Source organism: Tetrao urogallus, assembly GCF_951394365.1.
Source record: "Tetrao urogallus genome assembly, chromosome: 4".
Classification (NCBI taxonomy): Eukaryota; Metazoa; Chordata; class Aves; order Galliformes; family Phasianidae; genus Tetrao; species Tetrao urogallus.
The window spans coordinates 69,723,813-69,747,770 of NC_136817.1; the positions used below are offsets into that span (position 1 = coordinate 69,723,813).

At 54.5% G+C, this 23,958-nt stretch overlaps 1 protein-coding gene across 1 annotated transcript; it reads left to right on the forward strand.

Moving 5' to 3' along the window:
* Window positions 1-816: 816 nt before the first annotated feature.
* On the forward strand, window positions 817-23,831 carry RAB11FIP5 (RAB11 family interacting protein 5; the record flags this gene model as incomplete). The annotated part of the gene is made up of 6 exons (XM_079534188.1): window positions 817-1,205; window positions 9,344-9,783; window positions 10,747-11,452; window positions 16,526-18,748; window positions 22,826-23,015; window positions 23,622-23,831. 6 exons carry the CDS (start codon window positions 817-819, stop codon window positions 23,829-23,831), a joined length of 4,158 nt encoding a protein of 1,385 aa, XP_079390314.1.
* Between the last annotated feature and the right edge of the window lie 127 nt (window positions 23,832-23,958).

Here is a 23,958-nt window from a genome sequence, read left to right on the forward strand (position 1 = left end):
CATCCCACAGCGCTCTGCAGTGCAAACCCCATGCAGCTGGGATCTTTGCAGCCTGGTGCGTGCACGGCATGGCGCACGCACAGCACGGTGCAGGACAGCGTGGTGCTTGCACAGCTTGGTGCACAAAGAGGTGCACGCACAACCTGACGCAGCACAGCACGGTGCACAAAGAGGTGCAAACGCACCGTTCTGCGCACAGCACAGCGCGTGCATAGCACACTGCAGAGCAGCCTGGTGCACGTATAGCAGGTGCACGCACAGCACGGGGTGCCCACAGCACGGTGCAGAGCCTCGTGCATGCACAGCGTGATGCACGCACAGCCCCGTGCACATCACACTGCATTCACAGCACGGGTGCACGTGCAGCACGGTGCAACAGAACGCAGCGCAGGACAGCTGGCTGCTCGCAAAGCCCGGCGCGTTCCTTCACAGCTCTGCGCAGTGCAGCGGGCAGCGTGCAGAGCGGAGGGGGCGTGGCTTTGGAGGAGGGGGCGTGGCTTTCTAGCCAAGGGGGCGTGGCTTACGCAAAGGGACGTCGTTTAGAATGAGGAGGAGGCGTGGCTTATAGCAAAGGGGAGTGGCTTTGTTCACACTGGGGGCGTGGCTTATGGGGGGCTTTTAGAACGAGGGCGCATGGCTACGGCCATGAAGGGCGCGGGGTTCGGAGGGGCGTGGCTTTATGGGCGTGGCTTTATGGGCGTGGCTTTATGGGCGGGGCGTGCGGCGGTCGCGTTGCGGCCCGGCTGCGGCAGCGCAGCGGGGCGGTGCGGATTTGAGGCTCGGCCCGGTCCGGCCGCTCTCTGTCCCTTCCCGGCCATGGCGCTGCTCCGCGCCGCCGCGCTGCCCGCCGACGGCCCCCCGGCTTGGCTGCCCACCCACGTGCAGGTGACGGTGGTCCGGGCCCGGGGGCTGCGCTGTAAGGGCGGCGGCGGCGGCGGTGGGGGCAGAGCGGGCAGCAGCGACGCGTATACCATCATCCAGCTGGGCCGAGAGAAGTACTGCACTTCGGTGGCCGAGAAAAGCGGCGGCTGCCCCGAATGGAAGGAGGAATGCGCCTTCGAGCTGCCGCCCACCGAGCCCGGGGCTGAGGCCGCGTTGCTGCTCACCGTTATGCACCGCGCCCTGGTGGGCATGGACCGCTTTCTGGGCATGGCCCGGGTTCCGCTGCGGGCTGCGGGACTGCAGGGCAGGGCGGCCGAGGAGAGGTGAGCGGGGCGGAGCGGCTCCGTGAGCCGTAAAGGGGCTCCGCGGGCACCCGAGAGGGTGTCTGGGGGAGGGGGGGTCTGTGTGAGGCTGTCACGGGGAATTGGGGGTCGTGGAGTTATTGTGTGCCTCGGGATGTGGGGTCTATAGGGCTGTCATTGGGAATAGGGTGTCGTTGGGTCTGTGTGGACCACAAGAAGGGGTTGGAGGCATTGAGGATCCTGTGGTTCTATGATGTTCTATAGGATTCCGTGCTCTGGGAAGGTGTTTGTATGAGATGGGGTGTCACGGGGTCCGTTCGTTGGATATCACAGGGAATGGGACGTAATGGAGTCCTTATGTGGCTCGGGAAGGATATGGGGTGTCGTGGGGTCTGCGTGGGCACTCATAAAGATGTCATAGGAAGCAGGGGTCTCTTCGTACCCCAAGGAGGGGATTGCAGGAGATGGGCTGTCAAGGGATTCACCTGGGCCCAGAAAAGGGCACTTGTAGGAGGTGGGGTGTCACAGGCTCTATGCGTGGTCCCTGAAGGGTGTCACAGGGAATATGGCATCGTGAAGTCCTTTTCTGCCCCAAAAAAGGAGATGAGGTGTTGTGGGGCCCTCGTAAGGCTGTCAGAGAGAATAAGATGTCATGAGGTCTCTTTGTGCACCAAGAGGGGAATTGTAGGAGATGGGTTGTTATTGAGTCTATGTATGTCCCCAGAAGGGTGTCGCAAGGAGTAGGGTTCCATGGGGCCTCATTGTGCCCCAAAAAGGCATTTGTAGGCTATAGGGTGTCACGGGGGCCATAGAGCCCCAGTGGGTGTCATAGGGAATAGGATGTCACTGGGTCCGTGCGAGGTCTCTTCGTGCTTCCAGGAAGGGAGTTGCAAAAGATTGAGTGTCATTGGGTCCATTTGGGCTCCTGGAAGGGAGATGAGGGGTCACAGGGTCCACGCATGGCTTCACAAGGAATAGGACATCACAGAGTCCTTGTGTGCCCCAAAAAGGAGATGGGTGTCGCAGGGTTCATTGATGTGGGCCCTCCTAAGGCTGTCATGAAGTCCGTGTGTGTCCCATGAGGGGGGCTGCAAAAGGTGGAGGTCTTAGAGGGTCCATGCATGGTCCCAAAAGTGTATCGCAGGGATTGGGGCATCGTGGGGCCCTTGTGTGCCCCAATAAGAGTGTCACAGAGAACAGGGCATCACAGGGACCCTCTGTACCCCAAAAAAGGCCCCGTGGGCTCTGTCCCCCCGTAATGCTGTGCCTTGGGTTTGTGGATTGCATGCTTTCCCCTGACTTCTTCCCAGCTGCAACCCACTCTTCCCAGCCCTAAAATGGGAATTGAGGGGACAGCCCTGGGGGCTGCCACTTGGCTGTTCCCCCCGGCATTCATTTTGCTTTGATTTCTATTAACCCTGGCTGGAAAACGAGCTCCAGATCTTCAGTTCTGCCCTAATGCAGAGCAGCACCGTGGCTCCTTGCAGCCAGGCTGTGCGTGGAGAGTGGCTGCGGGGTTTTGGGGTGCGAGGAGCTCGCAGGCTGCGTCCCACATTGGCATAGCTGGGATTTGGGCAGATATCCCCAAAAATGGGCCCCTTGGCAACGCTGCAGCTTTGGGGCTGCAGTACTTCTGGGTTGGGTGCTAAGGGGGGTCTCTCTTGCACCCCTTTGTTTGCAGGGCCCCGTCTGCATCCCTTGCTTGGAGGCACAAAGCTGCTGCCAGCTTGAACGCAGCCCAGAAGAGAGGAGGAAAAAAAATAATACAAAAATAGAAAAAGCAACAAAGCAGGCCTTGGTTGTCAGCGTGGTGACCTTGCTCTCGTTTCACTGCTGATTTTTGTTGGGTGGAAACTTTGTCAGCAGTGCTTTTTCTTCGTGTTTTCAGCTCAGTGGAAAATGCGCCGTCCAACTTGGCCCCGTGTCACGGAGCGAGGCTGGGTGCGTCTGGCAGCATTTATCAGCTGAATGGCAACATGTTTGTCTGGGAGGGGAAAAGTCAGCTCTTGGTTTTGCCTCAGAGGGCTTTCGTGGCCTTTTTGGGTGTCTCCTGGCCTTTTTTGGTATCCTTGGGCTTATCCCAAGCTAGAAAGCTTCGGGTTGGCAATGCGGCAGCAGCCGTGACTTGCAGTGCTTTTATTTTTAAGTCGTGGCTTTAACCCTGTTGAGCTTTTCCTGCGTTGACTGTGATGGTGTGGATTTTTGGCTGGTGGGTGCCTGCAGGTTGGGATGCTCTCCGAGGGGAGCAGTTGGCTTTTATCATTTGTATCCGTGTTTTGGACAAACAGGTCCCCTCCAGCCCTTTCTCTGTGCCTGGGTGGCACCCACCTTTCCTCTGGTTGCCAACGTCTTTGGTCAAAGCCATCGAGCCAATGCAGGTTGGACCTTGCTGTGAATTTGGGATGGATTTGGGGTGGTGGAGGAGACCTGCATGGGGTCTGTCACCTCTGTCCGTGGTCCTGTGTGCTGCTCAACAGATGGGGACCTTAAGGCAACCCCACTTGGGGGCAAGGGACAGTCCCCAAATCCACACTGAGGTTCCATCGCAGTCTGTCCGTCCCCAGCTGTAGGTCCTGGCCTTGAAGATGGTCTGGGAGGTGAGAAATGTGAAAGTGGGGTCTTGGGTTGGCCGAGGGTAACGGGATCTGCTCAGGTGTGGCAGGCTGTGATGAAATCCTTGTTTTGGTTCTCTGAGGGGTTGCTGCATCTCGGTGCACGGCCGCTTGGCCAACGCAGGAAGTGCTGTGCTGTGTTGAAATGCCTCAGGGCGATGGAAGGAGGGGGGTTCGTGCCCCACTGCTTGGGTTGGGGTGCTACCCAGGCTGCCCCTTCTCACCCTGATTGGATTTAGATTCAGGGAAGCAAGAAGGCTGGAGAAGGCCTCTAGGATCTCCAAGCCCAACCCCAATCCATCCCACCATGCCCACTGACCACATCTCTCAGTGCCACATCCCCATGGTTCTGGAACACCTCCAGGGATGGTGACCCTGCCATCTCCCTGGCAAATTTAGGAGCTTCATTGCCCTGTTCTGCTCTGGGCTGGATGTCCTTTGCCCACCTCCATTCCCACGCCCAGCCCTGTTGACCACGTAGCACGTTAGAGCTGCAGGTGCTGGGGTATGAGCTCTCTTCAAGCTCAGGTTGTGTTTTGTTTTGTTTTCTTTTCTTTTTTTTAAAGATATTGATGCAGTTGGAACCCCCAACCTGGGTGAAGACTGGCATGTTGGCTCTGGACTCTTGGTGGCCCTCCCAAGGTCCCTCTGTCCCCTGACAGCCAAAGAACTGCAGGCACAGTCTCCTTTCTCCACTTTGCGCTCATCTGTAGAGCTCTCCCTGCCTCCAGCAGTGGTTTTCCCCTGGCAGCTACAGGAAAAATCCATAGGAGGCCCCGAAAACACCGTAAACGTTCTTTGTCGCCATCACTGAGTGCTCTGCTGGTGTGGGTTGTGGTCTGTGTACCACTGTTGCATGGGGTTTTCTAGGCAAGAGGAGTCCAAAAAGTCCTCAAATCCTTTCCTGCACATTTCTGCTGAGTGAAAGCAGCTTTAAAACCCTTGCTGGTGTCTCTTGTTGCTCCCCATGTCTTGTTGGAGCCTACAGATACGTGCAAGCAACCATGAGGGTTGGCTTTCTTCATCAGGACTTTGCAGCAGGGATGTGGGGTTGGAGTTTCTTCTCGTCTGAGCTGCTCCCTCAGTTCCTGAGCCTGGGGTGCTTTGAGTTGCGTGGTTCTCCCTGCCAGCCCTTCTCTTCAGAAGAGGATTTACAGCAAATCATGCTCTTCTCTGCACCCATTTCCACCTCCTGCTCAGCCAGTGCAGCAGGGAAACCTGCCGAGCAGCCCTGTGCCGTCACCCATGCTTTGCATCCCACCAAGCTGGGCCTCATTTTCTCCTTTTCTTTATGCATTTGAGGCTGGCAGAACAGGTCAGGGCGTATGGTGATCGTGGGCACAGTGGTTTTTTGGCTCATCTACTGCTTGGATTTGCAAACCGTGGGAGCTCTGGAGCATAAGCAGTTAACGAGGGCTCTGCTGTCTCTTGCTGTTATTCTCTTCATTCATAAATGTTTCATGCTCCATTTTACAGCTCCTTGAATCTCCCCGCCCGTCCTCTTCCTAGGGTCAATGTGACACTGAGGGATGTGGTTACTGGGCACAGTGGTGAGGGGTTGGTGGTTGGGGTCGGTGATCTTAGAGGTCTTCATCAACCTCTGTGATTCTGATGGGGGAAAACCTTTCATCTCATCTCTTTAAGCTGATTTGCAGTGAAGCTGCCTGTGGTTGTCCTCATGCCAGCGCTGCTGATAGCTCTTCTCCAGCCCTGGAGCCTGCCTTGCTCCTGTCTTTGTCCCCTCCGTGCCACCCTGCACCCTCAGCCCACCGACACGGGGCTGGAGTGGAAGCTTTGAGGCCTCTTAGAGAACCATTTGTCAGACTGAATTCAGTCTGCCGAGTTCCCTTCCTTCCTTCAGCCCATGTTTATTTTCAAGCTGTGCTCTGAGCAGCTCACGGGGATCGCCGTGCAGAGCAGCCTGTCCAAAACCAACACCAAAGGAACCGACGCAGCAGAAAAGCTTCCCGGCACCAGTGGGGGAAGCTGCATCAAAACAAGGTCAGACTGTGAGCCCGGGGGGCTGTGCTGTTTTCCACCCTTTGCTTCTCTTCTTGATATGGAGCTTCCTCCATGCCTCCGTGCCGTTCCCCTTGTGGCCCCAATGGTCTTTTTCTGCAGACGTTTGGGGTTTCCCTGGGTTTCCTCTTCCTCACCTGCCCATCCCTGGCTCTCTGTTGAAGTTGTCACTAATTAAAGACCTCTCATTAGCAGGGCTGAGCTTGTTGCAGGGTGATTCAGCAGTAAATGAGAGGCGGAGAGGGTTCTGTCTGTCCCTTGCTCTGAGCTGCAGCTCAGGCAGGAGCGCTCCTGCTTCATTCCAGGTGAACCCCAAGTGCATCCCTAAAGCTGCACCTTACTGAGTGGCTCTGGCACCCCAGGAAGCTCTGTACAGCCTGCTGCTAGCAAAGCACCGGCTCCAGTCTGGGAGAGAAACTGGGAAGGCATTGCTGGAGGTACCCAAGGGGATGGTGATGGGTTGGGCGCTTCGGCTCAGCGCGTGGTTTGGTGCTGATGGGGGTGCAGAAGGGACAGGAGACGGCGAGGCTCTGTGGGATCTCTTCTCCACAGTCAGCTTTGCCTTTGCATTAAGGGAGGGCTCCGTGTCCCGTTGTCTCCTCCGCTCCCATTTCCACCCCAGGGTGTGTTTTCCCTTTGCTCAGCACTTTCTGCCAGCAGATGGGGGGGAAACGCGTGCCCTGCGGGGGCCTCGAGCCACGGCAGCGCTTTGTGCTCCGCTCCCATCGATCTCAGCAGCAGCAGCAGAAAATAGCACTGTGCTCCTGCTGCCTTTTGGCAGCTCTCCTTGTCTCTTGGTGGAGGTGAGTGGGAGTGGAGCAGAGCCTTTGCATAAGGAAGGGGTTTTAGCCATGCTGGATGGGAGGTGGGGACCCATGTGAGCACACAGGCGATGCTGACGTGCGTTTGGTGTTGGCTTGTTTGGCTTCCCGAGAGCCCGGCGGGGCCCCAACTGTTTCCCCTTTGTGGGGCATCTGCGTGGAGTTCTGCTTGTGATTTCCTCTCTCAGCCCTGTGCTGGGCAGGCTGCTGCCTCCTCCCATGCATGCCACGGGAGCTGGGTGTCTCCATAGCCATTGTGGTGCCCCTTTTAATTTTGCATAGAATCGTTAAGGTTGGAGAAGGCCTCTGAGATCCCCAACCCATCTCACCGTGCCCGCTGACCCTCAGTGCCACAACCCCACAGTTCTGGAGCACCTCCAGGGATGGTGACCTCACCACTCCTGGGCAGCTGTGCCACTGCCTGCCCGCTCTTCTGGACAATAAATGTTTCCCGATTCCCAACCTGGCTCTCCCCTTGTGCAAGGATGAAGCCATTCACCTCCTTCCGGGGAGCTCTGAAGTCCCCTCTGAGCCTCCTCTTCTCCAGACTGAGCCATCCCAGCTCCCTCCGTGTAGAATCACAGCACGGGTTGGGTTGGGGACCTTAAAGCCCATCCAGTTCCAACCGTGGGCAGCGACTCCTCCCATGGACCAGGTGCCCAAAGCCCATCCAGCCTGGCCTTGAGTCCCTCCAGGGATGGAGCATCCACAACTCTTCCTCCCCTCTGCAAATCTTGGAGGTCTTTTCCAACCGTGACGATTCTATGAAATCCCTCTTGGGGTGGGCATAAGAGCAAACAGGCCCATCAGCAACTTGTGTTCTTTAAACCCATCCCGATCCTGATCTGGGTGCATTTGTAGCTCCACTGGAATTGATTTAAATGAAAATAACAGCAGCCATGAGACGTGGAGAGACGTGATCCACCCAAATACTCATCTCATGAACTCTGAGCCCTGCCTAAAAATAGCACATCTCCCTTTTTGGGGTGCAGTCCTGACCTGTTGGGTGCTGGGAACCCCACACAGCTCCTTTATCCAGTGCCAGCCTGGGCAGAGGCTGTTCTGGAATGGACACTTTTAGAAGCAGAGCAGGTTTAGAGCTTGTTCATTTGAAGGCATCATTACCGAGCAGCCAAATTAATTGTAATGAGTGCAGTGTGGTAAGCGGGGGATGCTGCGAGCGTGTCCATGTGAGATGGGGTTTTACATCTCCTCATCCTCTGATGCCTTTCCCCATGTTAATTCATCCCAAGTTCTCCCTCTCTATTTTCCTCATGGGCTGATGATGTCAGATAGAAAACCTGCTCGTGAGGTTTTCTCCCATTCCAGGACTCAGCCACAAATCTGCTTTTTCCTTATCTTCCTGCATTCCTGGAACCAGGAAATCTTTGAGGTCCCTTCCAACCCAAACCATTCTCTGATTTTTTTTTTTCAAGCCTAACACTTGGGTGCTGAGAATTTTTCCCCATTTATGAGGGTGGACAGAATGGGCTCAAAGCCTGTGCCCAGCAAAGTCATGGGCACTCCTCAGTGGCTCCTGAATGGGGAATTGAGGACGTGGTTTGGATTTCCTCCTCGCTCCTATGATTTCAGCAGGGTTACACCCGTCTCCAACGCTTCACATTTTCCTCCCCTTGTTTTTTCCTTTCTGGTGACTTTGCTCTTCTAAGCAAACTCTTTTAACAGCCTAAAACACGGCGGGGATTTTTTTAGTGGTTGGGAAATCAGTTGGAAATTATTAGAACACCTCTAAAAATGCCTTCCTGCTCCTGTTGTTGTTGCAGATCCCCAGGCTGGGTGTTGGGGCCATCGGAGCTGTCTCACCCTGCTCTGCTCTGACATTCTGGGTGGAAATCTTGGCTTAGACCAAGCAGGTCTCCATGTTTTGCAGCCTGCTGATAATTTACAGTGTGTTATCTGGGGCCCCAGGGAGCTCATTCTGTCCTGTGAGGGGAAGGGTGCTGGGTCCGCGGTGCGAGGCGGTTATTTCAGGAAGAGATGCTTCCCTTCTGGCCCAGCGTTGTGCTGCCCCATCTGAACCTGCTGCTGTGGGGAATTAGGGAAGTGGAATGTAGAAATGAGTTCCTCTGGGTGTTTCTTGCTTTCATTTGCACCATTTGTTTCAGCTAGCAACAGGCAACAGCCTTCTGCCGTCCCACAGCACGGCTCTGTGCCCGGGTGTCCTTTGAGTTGTGGATCCCTGGAGGTGCCCAAGGCCGTGGATGGGACCATGGGCAGCCTGATCTGGGGGGCACCCAGTCCATGGCAGCAGTGGGGCTGTGGGGCTTTGGAGTCCCTTCTCAACCCAACCGTTGTGTGACTGTGTGATCCACTGCCATCACTGGAATCGTTGTTTTAATGAATACAATGGATTCATTAGGGTTGGAAATGGCCTCTAAGTTCATCAGGTCCAATCATCAGTCCATCCCCACAGTGCTCACCAGCTATGTCCCTGAGTGCCATCCACCTCCAGGGATGCTAACTCCTCCAGCTCCCTGAGCAGCCTGTTCCAATGCCTGAGAAGAAAATGTTTCCAATTAACCTGAAATCAAATATTTCCTAATATCCAACTATTGAGCTCCTTTGCTATGACAGTGCAGACTCCCATATGAGAGGCTGGATTCTGACTCACCGGCTCTTAAATATTGCAAAACCCATCACAAAGCACTGATGGAGAGCCCTCTCCTCATCTTTTCTCTGTCTTCAGGTGGCACAAGCTGCACTCCAAGCCCGGCAAGAAGGAGAAGGAACGTGGTGAGATCCAGGTGAGCATCCAGTTCACACGCAACAACCTCACGGCCAGCATGTTCGACCTGTCCATGAAGGACAAACCGCGGTCACCCTTCGGCAAGCTGAAGGACAAGATGAAGGGCAAGAAGAAGTACGACCTGGAATCGGCCTCTGCCATCATCCCCAGCAGCGTGGGCGCGCTCGACATGGAGGACGATTACGACGTCGGCGGCAAGAAGTCCAAAGTGAAGGGCTTCTTCCTGAAGAACAAGCTGCGCAAGTCGTCCCTAACGCAGTCCAACACCTCGCTGGGGTCCGACAGCACCGTCTCATCAGCCAGCCTGGGCATGGCCACCAGCGGCCCCGAGGTAACCAGGTCCCCCAGCAGACACAGCAGTCTGTCCACGGAGCGCTCCGGTAAGAGGATGGTGGCGTTAATCCCACCCGTTTGACCTTTCTTTTCTTTTTTTTTGAAGGGGTTGTGGGGGCTCTCTTGCAAATTTCTTCACTGATTGCTTACCTAAGAGGCGGTGTCCTACACGAACCCTCTGAGATCTGCCTGCCTGCCAAGAATGGGGGGAAAACATCCAAGATTTGGCTTTGAATGCCAAGGCTGCGTGCAGACAGCCCCGCTTGGCTGCTTTGCACCACCGTGGGGTGTAGGGGTGACTCGGGGCTGTTTCTCCTCTGCTCTACAAGAGCAGGTGGCAAAGAGCAGCTCCTTGTGCCTAATGAGCTGCCTCCGGCTCGGGAGCAGAGCTGGGGCAGGGGCAGAGCTGGAGCAGGGACCGCTTGCTGGTGATTAAAGCAATCCCAGCTCTTGGCGCTGGCAGAGCGATGATTTGCAAACAAAAAAGGCTCTTGTCAAGAATTAATTCTCGCCGTCCCTTGAAAACAAAATCTATCATTACATGGTTTAATTGGCTGGAGACTGCCAATTCCCGGATGGGGTGGGAGTCCCAGGGTACCGAGCGCTGGGATCTGCTGAAAACTTCATCAGGAGAGAGAAGAGGGAGGAATGGCACGGACCTTCCTTACTGCACCACACAGCAGCCCAAGGGCCTGTCTGTGATTTTTCGGCTTCTTTTGGCCAGATCCCTGCGTTCATTGTAGCCCTCAGACCTTGTCTGACAGTGGTTTTCACCTTACTGCTTTCTGGATCTTGAAGAGATGTGCTTGGGGAGATGTACGGCCTTGTACAGCCACGTGCTTTATGACCTGTGTTTTATCTCCCTCTGAATTTAATTATAGTTGAGTAGAGCCTGGGAGGGGAAAGGCTGGTGTAATTCTGCAGCTCTCATCAGTGTTTTTTTAGTAGGTGAAGCTTGCTGTGCCCATTACACAGCTGGCCTCACCCAGCCTTGTGCTTTCTCCCTGCAGTGAAGGACTTTTTACCTTCTCCGAAGCTGACCCACAAGAGAGCATTCAGTGACGACGTCTCCCAGGTCAGCCCTGTCCTGGAGCCAAAAGCAATCCACAGCCTGAAGCCAAAGACAGATCCCGTGTCCCGCTCCTCCCTCTGCATCAATGGGAGCCACGTGTACAGTGATGAGCCCACCCCGAGGAGCCCTGTGCCCACCCCGCAGGGCTCCACTCCGCTGCCTGTCCCCAAAAGGCCAGAGGAAGGTTTTGGCTTCATCCCGATCCACGCTGACCCCCACGAGGTGCCCTGGGGGGCCGGCAGCTTGGAGAGGACGCAGCAAAGGGACGAGATGAGATTCATCCCCTCTCCTCCCAGCTTGGTTTTGCAGGAAGAGCTCAAGGTGTCCACCAAAGCCGTGACCCTCAGCAACCACCTGGGCAGAGCCAGGATGGAAGAAAACAGCCGCCTGGAGAACAAGCCGACCCAGGTGGCAACACCCATGGTCTTCTCTGCAGAGGTGACGAAGGAGAAGCAACCCGAGGAAATGAGGAAAGAAGAGAAGAAAACAAAGGGCGGGCTGTTCCACAAGAATGATGCGGGGAGCAGGGGCCAGGGGGAGAAAACCGGAGCCTCGCACGGCCCTGCAGCAGTGGGAGATGACAGGAGCAAGGCTGGAGGCTGGTTTGGTTCCAAGGAGCCCAAAGACTCCCCCCAGAAACCCAGGTCAGTGAAATGGGGCTGTGGGCACCCAGCTGTTCTCCAGCTGCCCAGTGCTGCCCAGATGAGATGAGAGCAGGGGAAATGCCTCCTCGACCCTGCACTTGTAAAAGGGAGGGTGCTTCTTCCTGGATCCTCCCAAACCTGCTGTGCTCATCCTTAACCATGGCTCGTGAAGGGGAGGTGTATCCCTGTGCAGGGGTGCAGCTCCAGGTGCCTTGGTGTGCAGTGGGAATGGGCTGTGCTGCGATCCAGGCACTCACCAGGAGTGCAGTGCAGGGTTTCATTGCTCAGGGAGAGGGAGAACATGCTGTAAGAGCCAGCAGTCTGCCTGGATCCAGAAGGTTCTTTTGTTGTGGGGATTTCCTCATCTGGGCTGACTTTAACCTAATTTATGAAGCAGAAGGATTTTCATTCAGCCTAAGCCTTCTTTAACGAAGAGGTCTTTCAGGCTTCTTCTACGTAATGGGATCCGTGTGTGAGCTCTGCTGCTGGTAAAGTGCTCAGATGTGAGCCAACAGAGTCACTGCCTTCACCCACAAAGATTCAGGGTTGTCAGAGTACCCAAGGTTTGCTTAGGCTCTGCTTTTTGGATGCCCCTTTGCAGGCTTCTCCATACAGCTCTTCTGCCTTGTAAGGAGATGAGCCACCAGCTGAGCCACCAGCTGTGTGTTTTGGTGCTCAGGATGGGATTTCCTTTGAAACGATACATTCTGGAAGGAAGAGATTCCCAGGGGATCCTTCTGGGATCTTCTTAAGTCTGAATGGGCTTTAATTGCACTTGGCAATTTTAAGATGGGGAGTTATGAGCTGAAAGTGTAACGAGGGAGACTGAAATGAGACATTAGGAGAAGTCTCTGATGGGGAGCATTAAGCCCCAGTGCTGTGGGATTTGGTGTAGCAGTGGATGAGCACCTTTGGGCAGCACTGCAGAAGCTGTTGGCTCAGCTCTTGGCCCAGGCTGGGAGGTGGATGCCCATTACTTCCTCTTTTTGGAACTTTCTTTCTTGATCATTCAATCCTATGGGATTCTGTGATTTTTAGGATCTTGTGGATCTTGAGCTCCTTCAAACCAGCGATTCCAACGTCGTTTCTCATTCTGATCATGAAGAACTCGTACTTCTTTTACTTCATTCTCCTTCCTTACACCGGGAGACCTCACAGACCGATTCAGCTCGAAGCTGTTGAGAGGTTGATTGCATCTCGATGGCTGAAATCTGTATCTCAGTAATCAGATGCATATTCCCTCCCAAGCGTGCTGCTGAAAAGCCAGCAGCGCTTATCTGCTTATCATCTGGAGGAGAAGCAAGGCTGCTACTCATTTACCCGCATAACTTCTGGGTCTGAGGATGGATTAACCTTTGCTTTGTAGAGCAGAGCAGCTCCGAATCCGTGGTGGGAGCGGGAGGTGGGTGCTGTCTGCTCTTGGAGACCTGAATGAAAGGCTCTGTGGGGTTTGCTGTGCTTCAGGTGACATGCTCAAGGGTTGTGTGCAAGGAAGAAGCTCAGCAGGCTTATTTGAGGCAAGGCCTGAGGTGAAAACAATCCCTTCCCATATTTTCAGGCTTTCCTACAATGTTATCAGAGCACCGCAGGTCCTGCTGCCTCCGGCGTGAGTTGGGATGATAAAATGGGGCTGCATTTCATGCTTGGCAAGAGGCAGAAAAGAGCCTGTTTGCAGGTTAAAGCCCTTCCAAGGCTAAAGCCTTTTCCTTCTGTCATTGCTTTCAGGGGAGGAAAGCATAAAACTGTTGCCCGCTGTGGTTGTTGCTGGTCCTGTGTGGCCAGCAGTGAGGCTGAAAACTAAAATCCATCTTGGGAGCCATTAGGGTTGCCCTTGCAAGGGTGAAGAATGGCTCTTATAGCACCTGTGCCTGCTTGTTGCATCTGGTACCCACATCCTACCTCTGCTTCCCACAGAATGGCTTGGGTTGGAAGGGACCTCAAGGATCATGAAGCTCCAACCCCTCTACCACAGGCAGGGCCACCAACCTCCACGTTTAATACCAGACCAGGCTGCCCAGGGCCCCATCCAACCTGCCTTCTTTTCGTTATTGTTATCTGTATGGTTTGGGAGGCAAATCCATATAAAGTAGGGCCTGTCCCCATCTTGTTCAGGATGAGGGGACAGCTGTGTGCATGACAGAGGTGAGGACAGATGGAAAACAGTGTGGTTCCTTCTAGGATAAGAACCCGATCTGTGCATTTCCTATTGACAAGCTCCACTTGCACATCACCTCCAGGCCCTTCCAGGCTCCCACCTCATACAAACATGTCCTGGGTTGCAATGCTCATCTCTTCCCAGCCCCAAATCCTGCCATGCTGGAGTCCCCCAGGAAGGACCTTACATAGGATGCCTGAATTATCCATGGAAATCCTGGCCTGATGTCTTCCCATCCACCTCTCCTAGGACGCAGGGGTGGGATTTTCCATCAGCCCCAGCTCTTCACCTCGGTGTGCTGCGGATTCGATCCTCCCACATCAAACAGGCTGTTTCCAGGCGACTTTCCATCAGGCAGTTGCTCAGTAATATTTTTTATTTTTTACTTTTTTTTCTTTTCCCTTTTGTCGTCGTTCTGCTGGGAGGCTCAAATGCGCCTGTGAAGTGCTGCCAGCAAAATAAATGAGGCCAGGAAGGTACCCGCTATTTATTTTGGCTGGCGGAGCTGCGTGCAGGGATCTGGGAGGAGGAGGAGGAGGGTGAGTCAGCATTTCATTGCAGCAGAGATCCTCCATCCAAGCGGAGGTTTCCCTCTAGAGGAGCACAACGTCCTCAGCCCCTTCGCTGAGCGCTTCCAGCATCCCTGGTGGAATGAAGCAGTGGGATTTGAGGGGGGTGGGTTTGTGTGGGGGGGAGGGCAGGGGTGCTAAACAGGAGGGGATGCTCACCCCGAGGACAGAGGTTGGGTGGTGACAGTGCGGGTGGTGCTTGGAGAATCAAGCCAGGTGATTAAAATCAAGAAGGATGTGAGCTCTGCTTTTGTGCCTTCAGGCTGGTGCCTTACAGGATGATGTCACTGCCAACATGGAGGTGCTGCAGCTCTCCTGCACCACATCCAGAAGCTGCGTCCCTTCTGCTTTGCTTCCTCCAGCTAGCAATGGATGCTCACACTTCTTGTGCCCCCAGGCACAGCACAGCCTGCTTTGCTGGGTGCTGGCATCCATGTGTAGGCTGGGGGACAGGTGCAGGCTGCCAAATGGGACGTCCCCATGTACCAATGGGCCCAGCGTGGGCTTGGAGAGACTGTGGAGCTCTCCTCCACCTGTGCAGGTGGGGATCTGGTGGGCTAGGGTAGGCATTTCTCCAGCCAGACTTCTGGCAGCTGTCAAGGTTGTTAGCGGTGAGCGCTCATTAGGAGCCTCAAGCTGATTAATGCTCTGTAGCGACTTGATGCTAGAAGGCAGCAGAGCTGCTTGGATCAGCCGTGGGTTGCTCCTTCTAAACACTGCTTAAGCAGAATGATGGATGAGGGTTCTTAATCTGGACTGAACCATTAATGTGAGCACGAGCAAGGAGCAAACAGGAGTAGGTCAGGATTGTGTGCTGCCCAGCGTCGCCTCAAGGTCTTGTTTGTGGCCCCTAAGCTGGGGCAGCAGCTCCCAAAATCACTGTGAGAGTCATGGGAAAGATAGAAAGGGTGGAGGAGTTGGTTTGTTGCATACCAACAGACAGACAAACGCCCTTCAAATGCTGTCTGAGCTCAAAGCTGACACAGCTGTAGGTGGATGATGGTGTTTGTTAATGTTTGCCTCAAGGTGGCATTTTTGTGCTTTAAAATACTTTAAAGATCTTTTTGTGACAAAACCATCTGTAATAACAAGCAAAAATAGTCCATGCAGCTTTGCCGTTGGCCATGATCTTCTGGTGCTGCCTGTGATCCTTTCCAACTTGGGTCAAGCAGGCTGGAGCCTGAGGGCTGCCCATTCCCTGTACATGTTGGCAAAGCAATTGCTTCAGTTGTTCTGAGCTCAGCTTTGATCAGCCAGCACTGGGCATATCGGTGTCTGCATTTCTCCAAGCTAAAGTGGGGTCTCTCTGAAGCCCTGCCATGAAGTGAAGCGTGATCCAGAGCTGGCAGGGGTAAGTCATGGGGAGGAGGTTCAGGGGGAGGGAATGCTGCTATTGGAGTTGGGTATTAGGGAAGGGGTCTGACCCAGACGGTGGTGGTCACGGCTGGAGCTCAGGGAGCATTGGGATACTGCTCTCAGCCATAGGGTTTGGGTGGTGCTGTGTAGAGCCAGGGGTTGGTGGTCCTTGTGGTTCCCTTCCAACCTGGTTATTCGATGGTAAGATGGCCAGCCCTGGTCTGGCAACGGGCATTGGCAGAGAAGGTCCCAAAAGAAAGACAGGTAAATGTGGTCCCTCTTGGAAAAGCAGCGAAGGACTGGAGCCCAGCCTGGGGCAAGGTGAGGAGACATCTGCAGGAGGGGGCTGATATCCAGAGATTTGGAAGGCTCACTCTTGGGTGTTCTTACCCCAGCTGCTCCTCACGTGCAGGGAAACTCACAGAACTGAACCAAGTCCTTGGGCTGCAGGAGGTAGAGAAAGCTCTCAGACTCCTGAGGCTTAGGGCTTGCTAAGGCAGAAAGGGGAAATTTGGAGGAGAGTTGGAGAAGGGCTGCCCTTTCCTTTTTGTAGTGCATGCCCTTTCCATGCATTGACTCCATAATCATTGCTCTGCCTAACAAGAGAGACGAGTATGTATTGATCATTGCATTGCTTTGAATCAAAGCGTTTGTGGTGTGTGTGGTGTATGCTTACAGCACTGTCACAGCATTAACCAGGAGGACTGTTTTGTCTTCCCTCCACAGCCTGGAAGTGTCTCCTCAGGTAGAAACCAGCTCAGATGCTCCTTCTCATTTTCCTTCCCGCTCCCCTGCCCGGTTCCCTGCTGCTGCTGTAGCCCATCTTGCTCGCATGCTGAGCCCTAACCTCCCTCCTGCTACCGGAGACAGTCAGCCCGGATGCTTGTCCCCTACCAACCCATTCCTCAACTCCCTGCAGAGCAATCCCTTCTTTGAGGACCTCCTCGCTGACCAGGTACTAAATTCTCCTTCACCTACTCACTTTTTCTCTAGTTTCCCGTCTGAGCCGCATGCTTCAACAGAGGTCGCTGGGAGCTTGTGTTCCTCTGAGGATTGCAGTCCCTCTGCCTCCCTAAGACTTAAAGATCCGGAGGGAGAATCTCCAGCCAAAAGCGTTGGTGTCCCCGTGCCCGAAACCACTCCTCCGTCCCATGCAGACCCTCCTCCTCCAGATGAGGAACCCGCCGCCTCTCCTCCTCCCCTCTCAGAGTGGGATGAGACCTTCGATGCCTTTGCCACCAGCAGGCTCAGACCAGACCCGAAGAAGGAGGACTTCTTTGCTTCGGTGGCGGCGGAGGGCATGGCTTTCATCGACGATCCCGATGCCTCCAGCCCCACGGAACGGTCAGCTGAACCAGATCCCGAGGAGGGGACAAAGGGCTTTGAAAAGGCCGAGCCGCAAATCAGCAGCGAAATGCCCCCAGCGCTGCGGTCTTGGACGAATTTCTCTGGTTTGGATGTTGGGGCAAACCTGGTGAGCACAACCCAGGAAGCGACTGTGATAGAGGATGTGCTGAGCCCCGTGTCCGCAGGGTCGGCGGCGAGGAGGAGGAAGAGCAGCACGCCGATGGTTTGGGCCGCCTCGCTGTCGTCTGGAAATCCAGGGGAAAAGGAGGCTTCCACCCTGCTGGGTGCTGATAATTGTGCTGGGGAGGAACGGGACAGTAATGAGGAGGAAACCTCGAGTGTAGGGGAGAATGGCTGGATGACCATTGCCACCGAAACCGCGCCCGATCCTTCTGAGAGCACCCAGAGCATTGGCCAGGGCAGCGTGTTTGGGCAGCGGCCCTTCCACGGCGAGGGCACCTTTGAAACAAAAAGTACTCCTCATGTCCTTTCCCGAAGCACCTTCAGCTCTGAAAACACAGCAGAAACAATATCGGGCAGCAATGTGGCTGCTGTACCCCCACGGGTACTGCAGGATATGGCAGCAGGGTGCTTCCCCGTGGCTCCGGGCGTGGGGAAGGAGCTGCAGGATGATGACAGGGAGATGTTTGACATCAGGAGCTCGGTGTACCGGCTGCAGGCCAGCATGCGGCTGGAAGCTGGCGAGGGCCATGTGAAGATGGGCTCTGATGCTGTCCTCACAATGTGGACGGGTGTGCGAGGGAAGGAGGAGGTCATGCCACCTCCCAAACCTCCGCGGTGGTTTGCGGCCGTGTGTGGCAGAGGGGAGGATGAGAACAATGCTAGTGACACAACGGCAAGGCAGCGAGGTGGGGAGGAGCAGCAGGATGGTGAGGAGGGCCTGGAGCAACCACGGAGCCATCCGAGCGGTGACACGGCTGTCCCAGCACCTCACACGGCTGTGCGTGAGGATGCTGCTGACGTGGAGGCCGGAGGGGACGCTTCTTTGGGAGAAGAGCCACCGGAGGTGAATGGGACAGATGGGGCTGAACACTATGAGACCTGCCCCTCCAGGTTCTCCGTGGACGAGCTCACCCCATCGGGTGCTGCAGGGAGCTGGAGTCAGCCGGCTTTGTCTCCTGTGTCACAGCTCAGCCTCAGCGCAGAGCCATCAATAGCCCCAGAGCAGGAGGAATGCCCTGAGGAGCTTGGTGTGTCACCCAGGCCGGACTCAGGCCAACCCGAGACCTTCTGGACGGCACTGGAGGAGCAGGAGGCATTGGGCCGCCCGCACAGGTTAGCGCCGGAGCAGGACCAGGGTGAGGGGCCGGCGGTGGGCTGTCCCCATCGGGCAGAGCAGGGCTGGCCGCCTGCAGGGATAGACTTCAAGAAGGCAGAATTCTGGAAGCCAGATAGAACGGAGGAGAGGAGCGAGCAGGATGCTGCAAGCCCAGGCAATCCCTTTGCTCTGGCAGTCAGCCCTATTGCCCCCGCAAATCCCTTTGTGGAAAAGCCAGCAAGCACCCTTCCCGTCCAGGCTGTGCTGCCTGAAAGGTTCGCTCAGGGCTTCAGCTCCCCTCAGCTCCATGGGGAAGCCCTTCAACAAGGCTTCCAGCCCACTAACCCCCCAGGGGACCCGCTAGGCAATCCTTCCCTGCATGACAGCCAGCCCTTGGCGTTCTCCACCCCTTTCCCCGTGGCTGTGACTAACCCCGAGCAGTTTGATTTCCCCTCCCCTGCCGTGACCAGCCATGCCGCAGCCCAGCCCTGCCCTTTGCCGCAGTCCGGTGACACACAAGCTTCAGCACTCGTGGTTTTGCCCAGGGAGACACAGCCAGCTGAGAAGCCCTTTTTCCAGCAGACGACCAGGTGAGCGCTCCGGGGAAGGTGTGAAGGGTGTGTATTTGGTAGAGGCTTAACCTTGTCTCCCTTCTGCTCTGATCAGGGACCTCGGCTCTGGCCGTGCTGGCTCTGAGGAGGATGCTCTGCACTGTGCCGAAGGTCCTCTCCTCACCTTCCCATGCTGAATGGTAACTGTGCTCCCTGAGAGTCCTGCCTGGGCAGCTGGAAGCCTTGGCTCTCTTGGATCACAGTGGGGAACAGCCACTGGTGTCCCCTCTTAGCTCTAAACGAGGGTAAAAGGTTTGACACATCCAAGATCTGCCCCAGGGAGAACCCAGCCGCGACAAAATTGCATCCAGTGCTAAATTTTGGCTGCATCATCTTCCCTGTGCTTGCAAAATAGGTGCCTCTTCCATGGCTGCCAGGAGAGCTTCCAGCTGTTAATGCTCTCGTGAGTCCCCTCATGGCATGTGCACAGCTATTCCCTTCCCTTCTCATTAATTCAGCTTTGGTTTCTTTCTTTGTTTTTTCAACAACCACCAGGTACTAAAAACTTTCTTCTCTCTGTAGCCAAAAAACAAAAAACAGAAGTTTCACCAGGGCGGTGTCAAAACGCCATTCTCCATTCCCTTCTGCCAAGGTGGCCCTGGGACTTCACCTCCAGGGTGATGGCAAGGAAACGTTACGGTGGTGGGTCAGAAGAAAGAAAGGTTTATTTCCTCCTTCCAGGTCCGTCTTTTGCTGTAGGAATGCAGTGAAGCAAATAAGCAGTGTTTAGGGCATGGCGTGTGGTAGCTCCGTGTGCTCTGATTCCTTTTACTGAGTCAGGTTTTTTAATCCTTCTTAACTGGGTTATTCATTCTCTGACAGATAACCTTGGTCAAAATCTGCGGATAGCCAGATCATTGTTAATGTTTCATGGAAAGAGAAGTGTCCTGCTATCCCAAAGGGTAAAATTAGGCAACGAGCAGAGTGTAATCCCAGGATTCTCTGTCAGTAGGGTCATAGAATCATTAAAGGTTGGAAAAGACCTTTAGGATGACTAAGTCCAACTGTCAGCCTGTCACCACCGTGCCTACTTTTGGACTGTGCATCCACCCAAGGCCTGGCTGGCTTGTGGGAAGGAAGTGGGCTTGGATCTAAGAGCTGATCATCATTTGAGTGCTGGCCTTTGTCGTGTTACATGTCTGACAAGTCCTGGAACATCTCTGCTCTGGATCCTCTACCTGTGAAAATGTGGTTGCTTTGGATACCTGCTGCCGGGATTCAAGGACCTTGGAAGAGTTACTGTTGTATCTGTGGAAGGCACTGAATCATGAAATCATAAGATCCCTAAGGTTGGAAGAGACCTCTAAGATCCCAAGTCCAACCCCAGTCCATCCCACGGTGCCCATAACCACGTCCCTCAGTGCCACATCCCCACAGTTCTGGGACACCCCCAGGGATGGTGACCCCCCCCTCACTCCCTGACAGCTGTGTCAGTGCCTGACCGCCTTTTTTGGAGAAGATATTTTTCCTAATATCCAACCTGAGCCTCTTGGGGAGGTGCCAGTAATTGTCATGGAGGCATAGAGGCAGTGTGAAGAGGAAAGGGACCTGGGGGTGTTGGTTGATGCTCAGCTGTGAACATGAGCTCACGGTGTGCCCAGGTGGCCAAGAGGGCCAACGGCATCCTGGCCTGCATTAGAAATGGTGTGGCCATCAGGAGCAGGGAGGTGAGCATCCCCTGTACTCAGCTGTGGTGAGGCCGCACCTCAAGTGCTGTGTTCAGTTTTGGGCTCCTCACTGCAAAAAAGACATCGAGGCCCTGGAATGTGCCCAGAAAAGGGCAGTGAAACTGGTGAGGGTCTGGAGCACAAACCTTATGAGGAGCGGCTGAGGGAGCTGGGATTGTTCAGTGTGGAGAAGAGGAGGTTCAGGGGAGACCTCAGTGCACTCCACAACTTCCTGAAGGGAGGTTGTGATGAGGAGGGATTTGGCCTCTTCTCCCAGGCAACAAACAGGACCCGAGGAAATGACTGCAAGTTGTACCAGAGGAGGTTTAAGTTAGACATAAGGAAGAACTGTTTCTCTCAGCGAGTGGTCAGGCACTGCAATGGCTGCCCAGGGAGGTGGTGGAGTCTCTGTCCCTGGCAGCGTTCAGGAGGCGTCTGGATGAGGAGCTACAAGATCTGGTTTAGTGCTTGTGGTGGCAGTGGTGATGGGAGGACAGTTGGAGTGGATGATCTTGTAGGTCATTTCCAGCCTTGTGATTCTATGTGGAAGGGCCATTCTTCTGGTCCCCATGACAGCACTTTGCTAGATGCATCTCCTACTAGAACAGCCAGTGGCACGTAGGAAAAGATTTGGTATTAAAGAAGTGGAAGGAAAAAAGGAAGGCTTCAAACCTAGAGCAGGCTTAAAGGTTTAGCTGGGACAGAAGTGTTGTTCTCCTCCATCAGATAAAGAAGGAGCTGGTGTGTGATGAACTGTGGTGGGTTTATGTGACAGGGTTGGGAGCAGTGCTGGTCCTGAGGTCGTATTGCTGCCATGCGCAGTGAGAGGGCAGCAGGATTGTCTTTGTCTCAAAATGAGGTTTTAGGTGAAATCGTGTGCCAGTCTTTGCAATTTGAATGTAGTTCTTGTGGAGAGCTCAGTGTCAGAGAGTGGTTTGCCACGTCCAGAAATAGACTGGGGATAGTTCATCCCCCTTTCCTTCTGTAAGGCCCTTCTGCAAGCAGGGCTGGCCCCCAGGTGCTGCGTGCTGCATCTGCCCTGCATTTGCCCTTTGTTGCCTTGCTGTCTGTGAGAAGCATTTTAATAGGAAGATAAAAGGACTTAATTCCTAAGCTGCTGTAGAGAAATTCCCCCCTAATTTTTACTGCACTCAGCAGTCACCTTGGGAGCATCACTGGGAGCAGTGCTGTGACACAGCAAGGTTTGCTCAGGAGATGGGTGGAAGGAGAAGTGCCGGGGCTGTGCCTCCTTCATCTGGGAGATGTTTCATCTCAAAGGCATGAATTTTCATCGTAGATCTACGGTCACTTGGAGGCACAGTGGTGGATTAAGCAGTCTGCTGGTGTGAGCGATTAATTCTGCTTTCAAGTTGGCATCCATCAGCTGGTGGATGGAAGGAGGTCCGGTGTCTCAGCGCATCCATCTGGGCTTTGTCTGTGCATCTGGGCGCCTCCTGCGCAGGGTGTCGAGCTGGTTGGTGCTACTGCTGTCCTCTCTGAAAAGGGAAGCAGGAGAGGCATTGTTGTTTTAGATATGAAGAAAACTTCTCCCTGTCAGCATGATGGGGAGGTTGCACATCCTCATCTGTCACTGCTAGCAAGGCACAAGGATGCCAGCCTCGGACTTGGGCCATCCAGCTGATGCCGTATGCAGTGCTTCTACCTCTGTCCAGTCAGCTTGGAGTGGGGCTCAGAGCCACTGCTCTGCTTTAGGAACTGCGGACACGTGGTTACAGCACAAGCTGGGCTTTAGAGAGATCTGTCAGCCTGGCTGGCAGCTCATGGATCAAGTGAGTGTTCTTCCTTGCACTGATTCCTGAAGTCCTTGAGTGTGAATAGAGGCTGTGCTTGCCTTTTTTTCTTCAGAGCTGAGCTCCTGTGAGCACAACATCTCTTTCCCCTGCAGTGCTTCTGCACGAGAAGCCTTCCCAGGGTGCCCGCTGCACCTGATGAGCGTCGAGGCTTCGTGGAGATCTTGATCGCGTTTTAAGGTCTTTCAGTACAGCATGCAGGTCCTGCAGGAAGGTAGCATCAGGTCACTTCTCTTTCCATCATGCTGAAAAGCACTCCTGGCAGCCAGGAGTTTCGACCCACAGCACTCTTAGCGTGGCCTGAGCAGCACAGCATGTGCATGGGGCTTTTGAGCCCCTTGGACACGTGCTTGGTTGAGGTACTGTGACTGTGCAGAGCCCATCTCTGGCTGGTTACAGTGCAAGGCGTTGTTTCTTCTCTCTGTGGAGAAAGCAGTTTTTGAGCAATGCAAACACAATTTAACTACGTGAAGCTGACTGAATTTGATAAGTGGGTCCCAAACCCCTAAAAACCATAGGGACAGCCAATTGCTTTAAAGCTTAGCAGGGCATTAATTATCCAACCTTGTTCTCCTCAGTCCTCACCCGGTGAAACCCATCAGTGCTGCAGTGCAGGAGGTCTCCAGTGAGAAGAAGCAGCAGAACAAATCCAGCTTGACCACAGCGCTGAGCAATGGCCTGGAGAAGCTGAAAACAGTCACCACAGGCAGCGTTCAGCCTGTGGCCCCCTCGTCACACCTGGAGAAAACAGACCCAAAGAAGGTAAAGGTAGGAGCCAATTGCTGGGGTGAGGGCTGGCTTCCCACCTGCTCGTGAGGTTGGAGGTGGAGACAAAATGGTGTTGGATGTGGGATGGGGTCTTGCCATAGGGTGACCAAACTCCCCAGGGCTTTCATCCTGAGGGATCTTTTAGCTCTTAATTCTATTCTTTCCCTGTTATCCTGGCTGGAGGACTGGGTAAGCAGCTAATGGCAGGTCTCGTTATGGCAGTGGGTTCTGTTGTCTCTGTGCCTTTAGCTTTTAGCTGTTGAGATTTGATGAAATGCTTTTTGGGGAGACCCTGTTTATTAATCTACTTTGTGGGAGGGCTCTGTGGTCACCTCTAGCTCCATGGAGTGCATCCAGGCTGCAGCGGCTGCATGTCTGGACAGTTGTTCCCTCTCCCATGTTTTTGTGCAACCAAGTGGCCACGTGGGAAAGCTGCTTTGTAATGCAGGATGTTCCAGGTTCATCAGGTGGGATTTGGAGGCGACAGATGTAGTAAACACTGAATGCTTTGGTATTTGGTGTATTGCTGCACCTTGCAAACGCTGACAGAAGGGAGCAGTGCTTTTCATTCGACTTGCTGAACGTTCTCCTTGGTTTCTGCTGCAGGATCCCAACGTGTTGGACCAATCAGCCAAGTATTATCATTTGACCCACGATGAACTCATCCAGCTCCTACTGCAGAGAGAGAAGGAGCTGAGTAAGAAGGAGGAGCACATCCAGGAACTGGAGAACTACATTGACCAGCTGCTGGTGCGCATCATGGAGCAGTCTCCCACGCTCCTCCAGATCCCGCTGGGGGAAGCCAAGACCAAGTAACCTCCAGGCAGAGACCAGCATCACTTGCCTAAAGCACTACCAGTAAACACGCTGCAAACATCCCTGCACTCCCCCCTCCTCTTAAAGAGGGCTTCTCCAGTGGCTTCTGTTCGCAGAGATAAGCAGG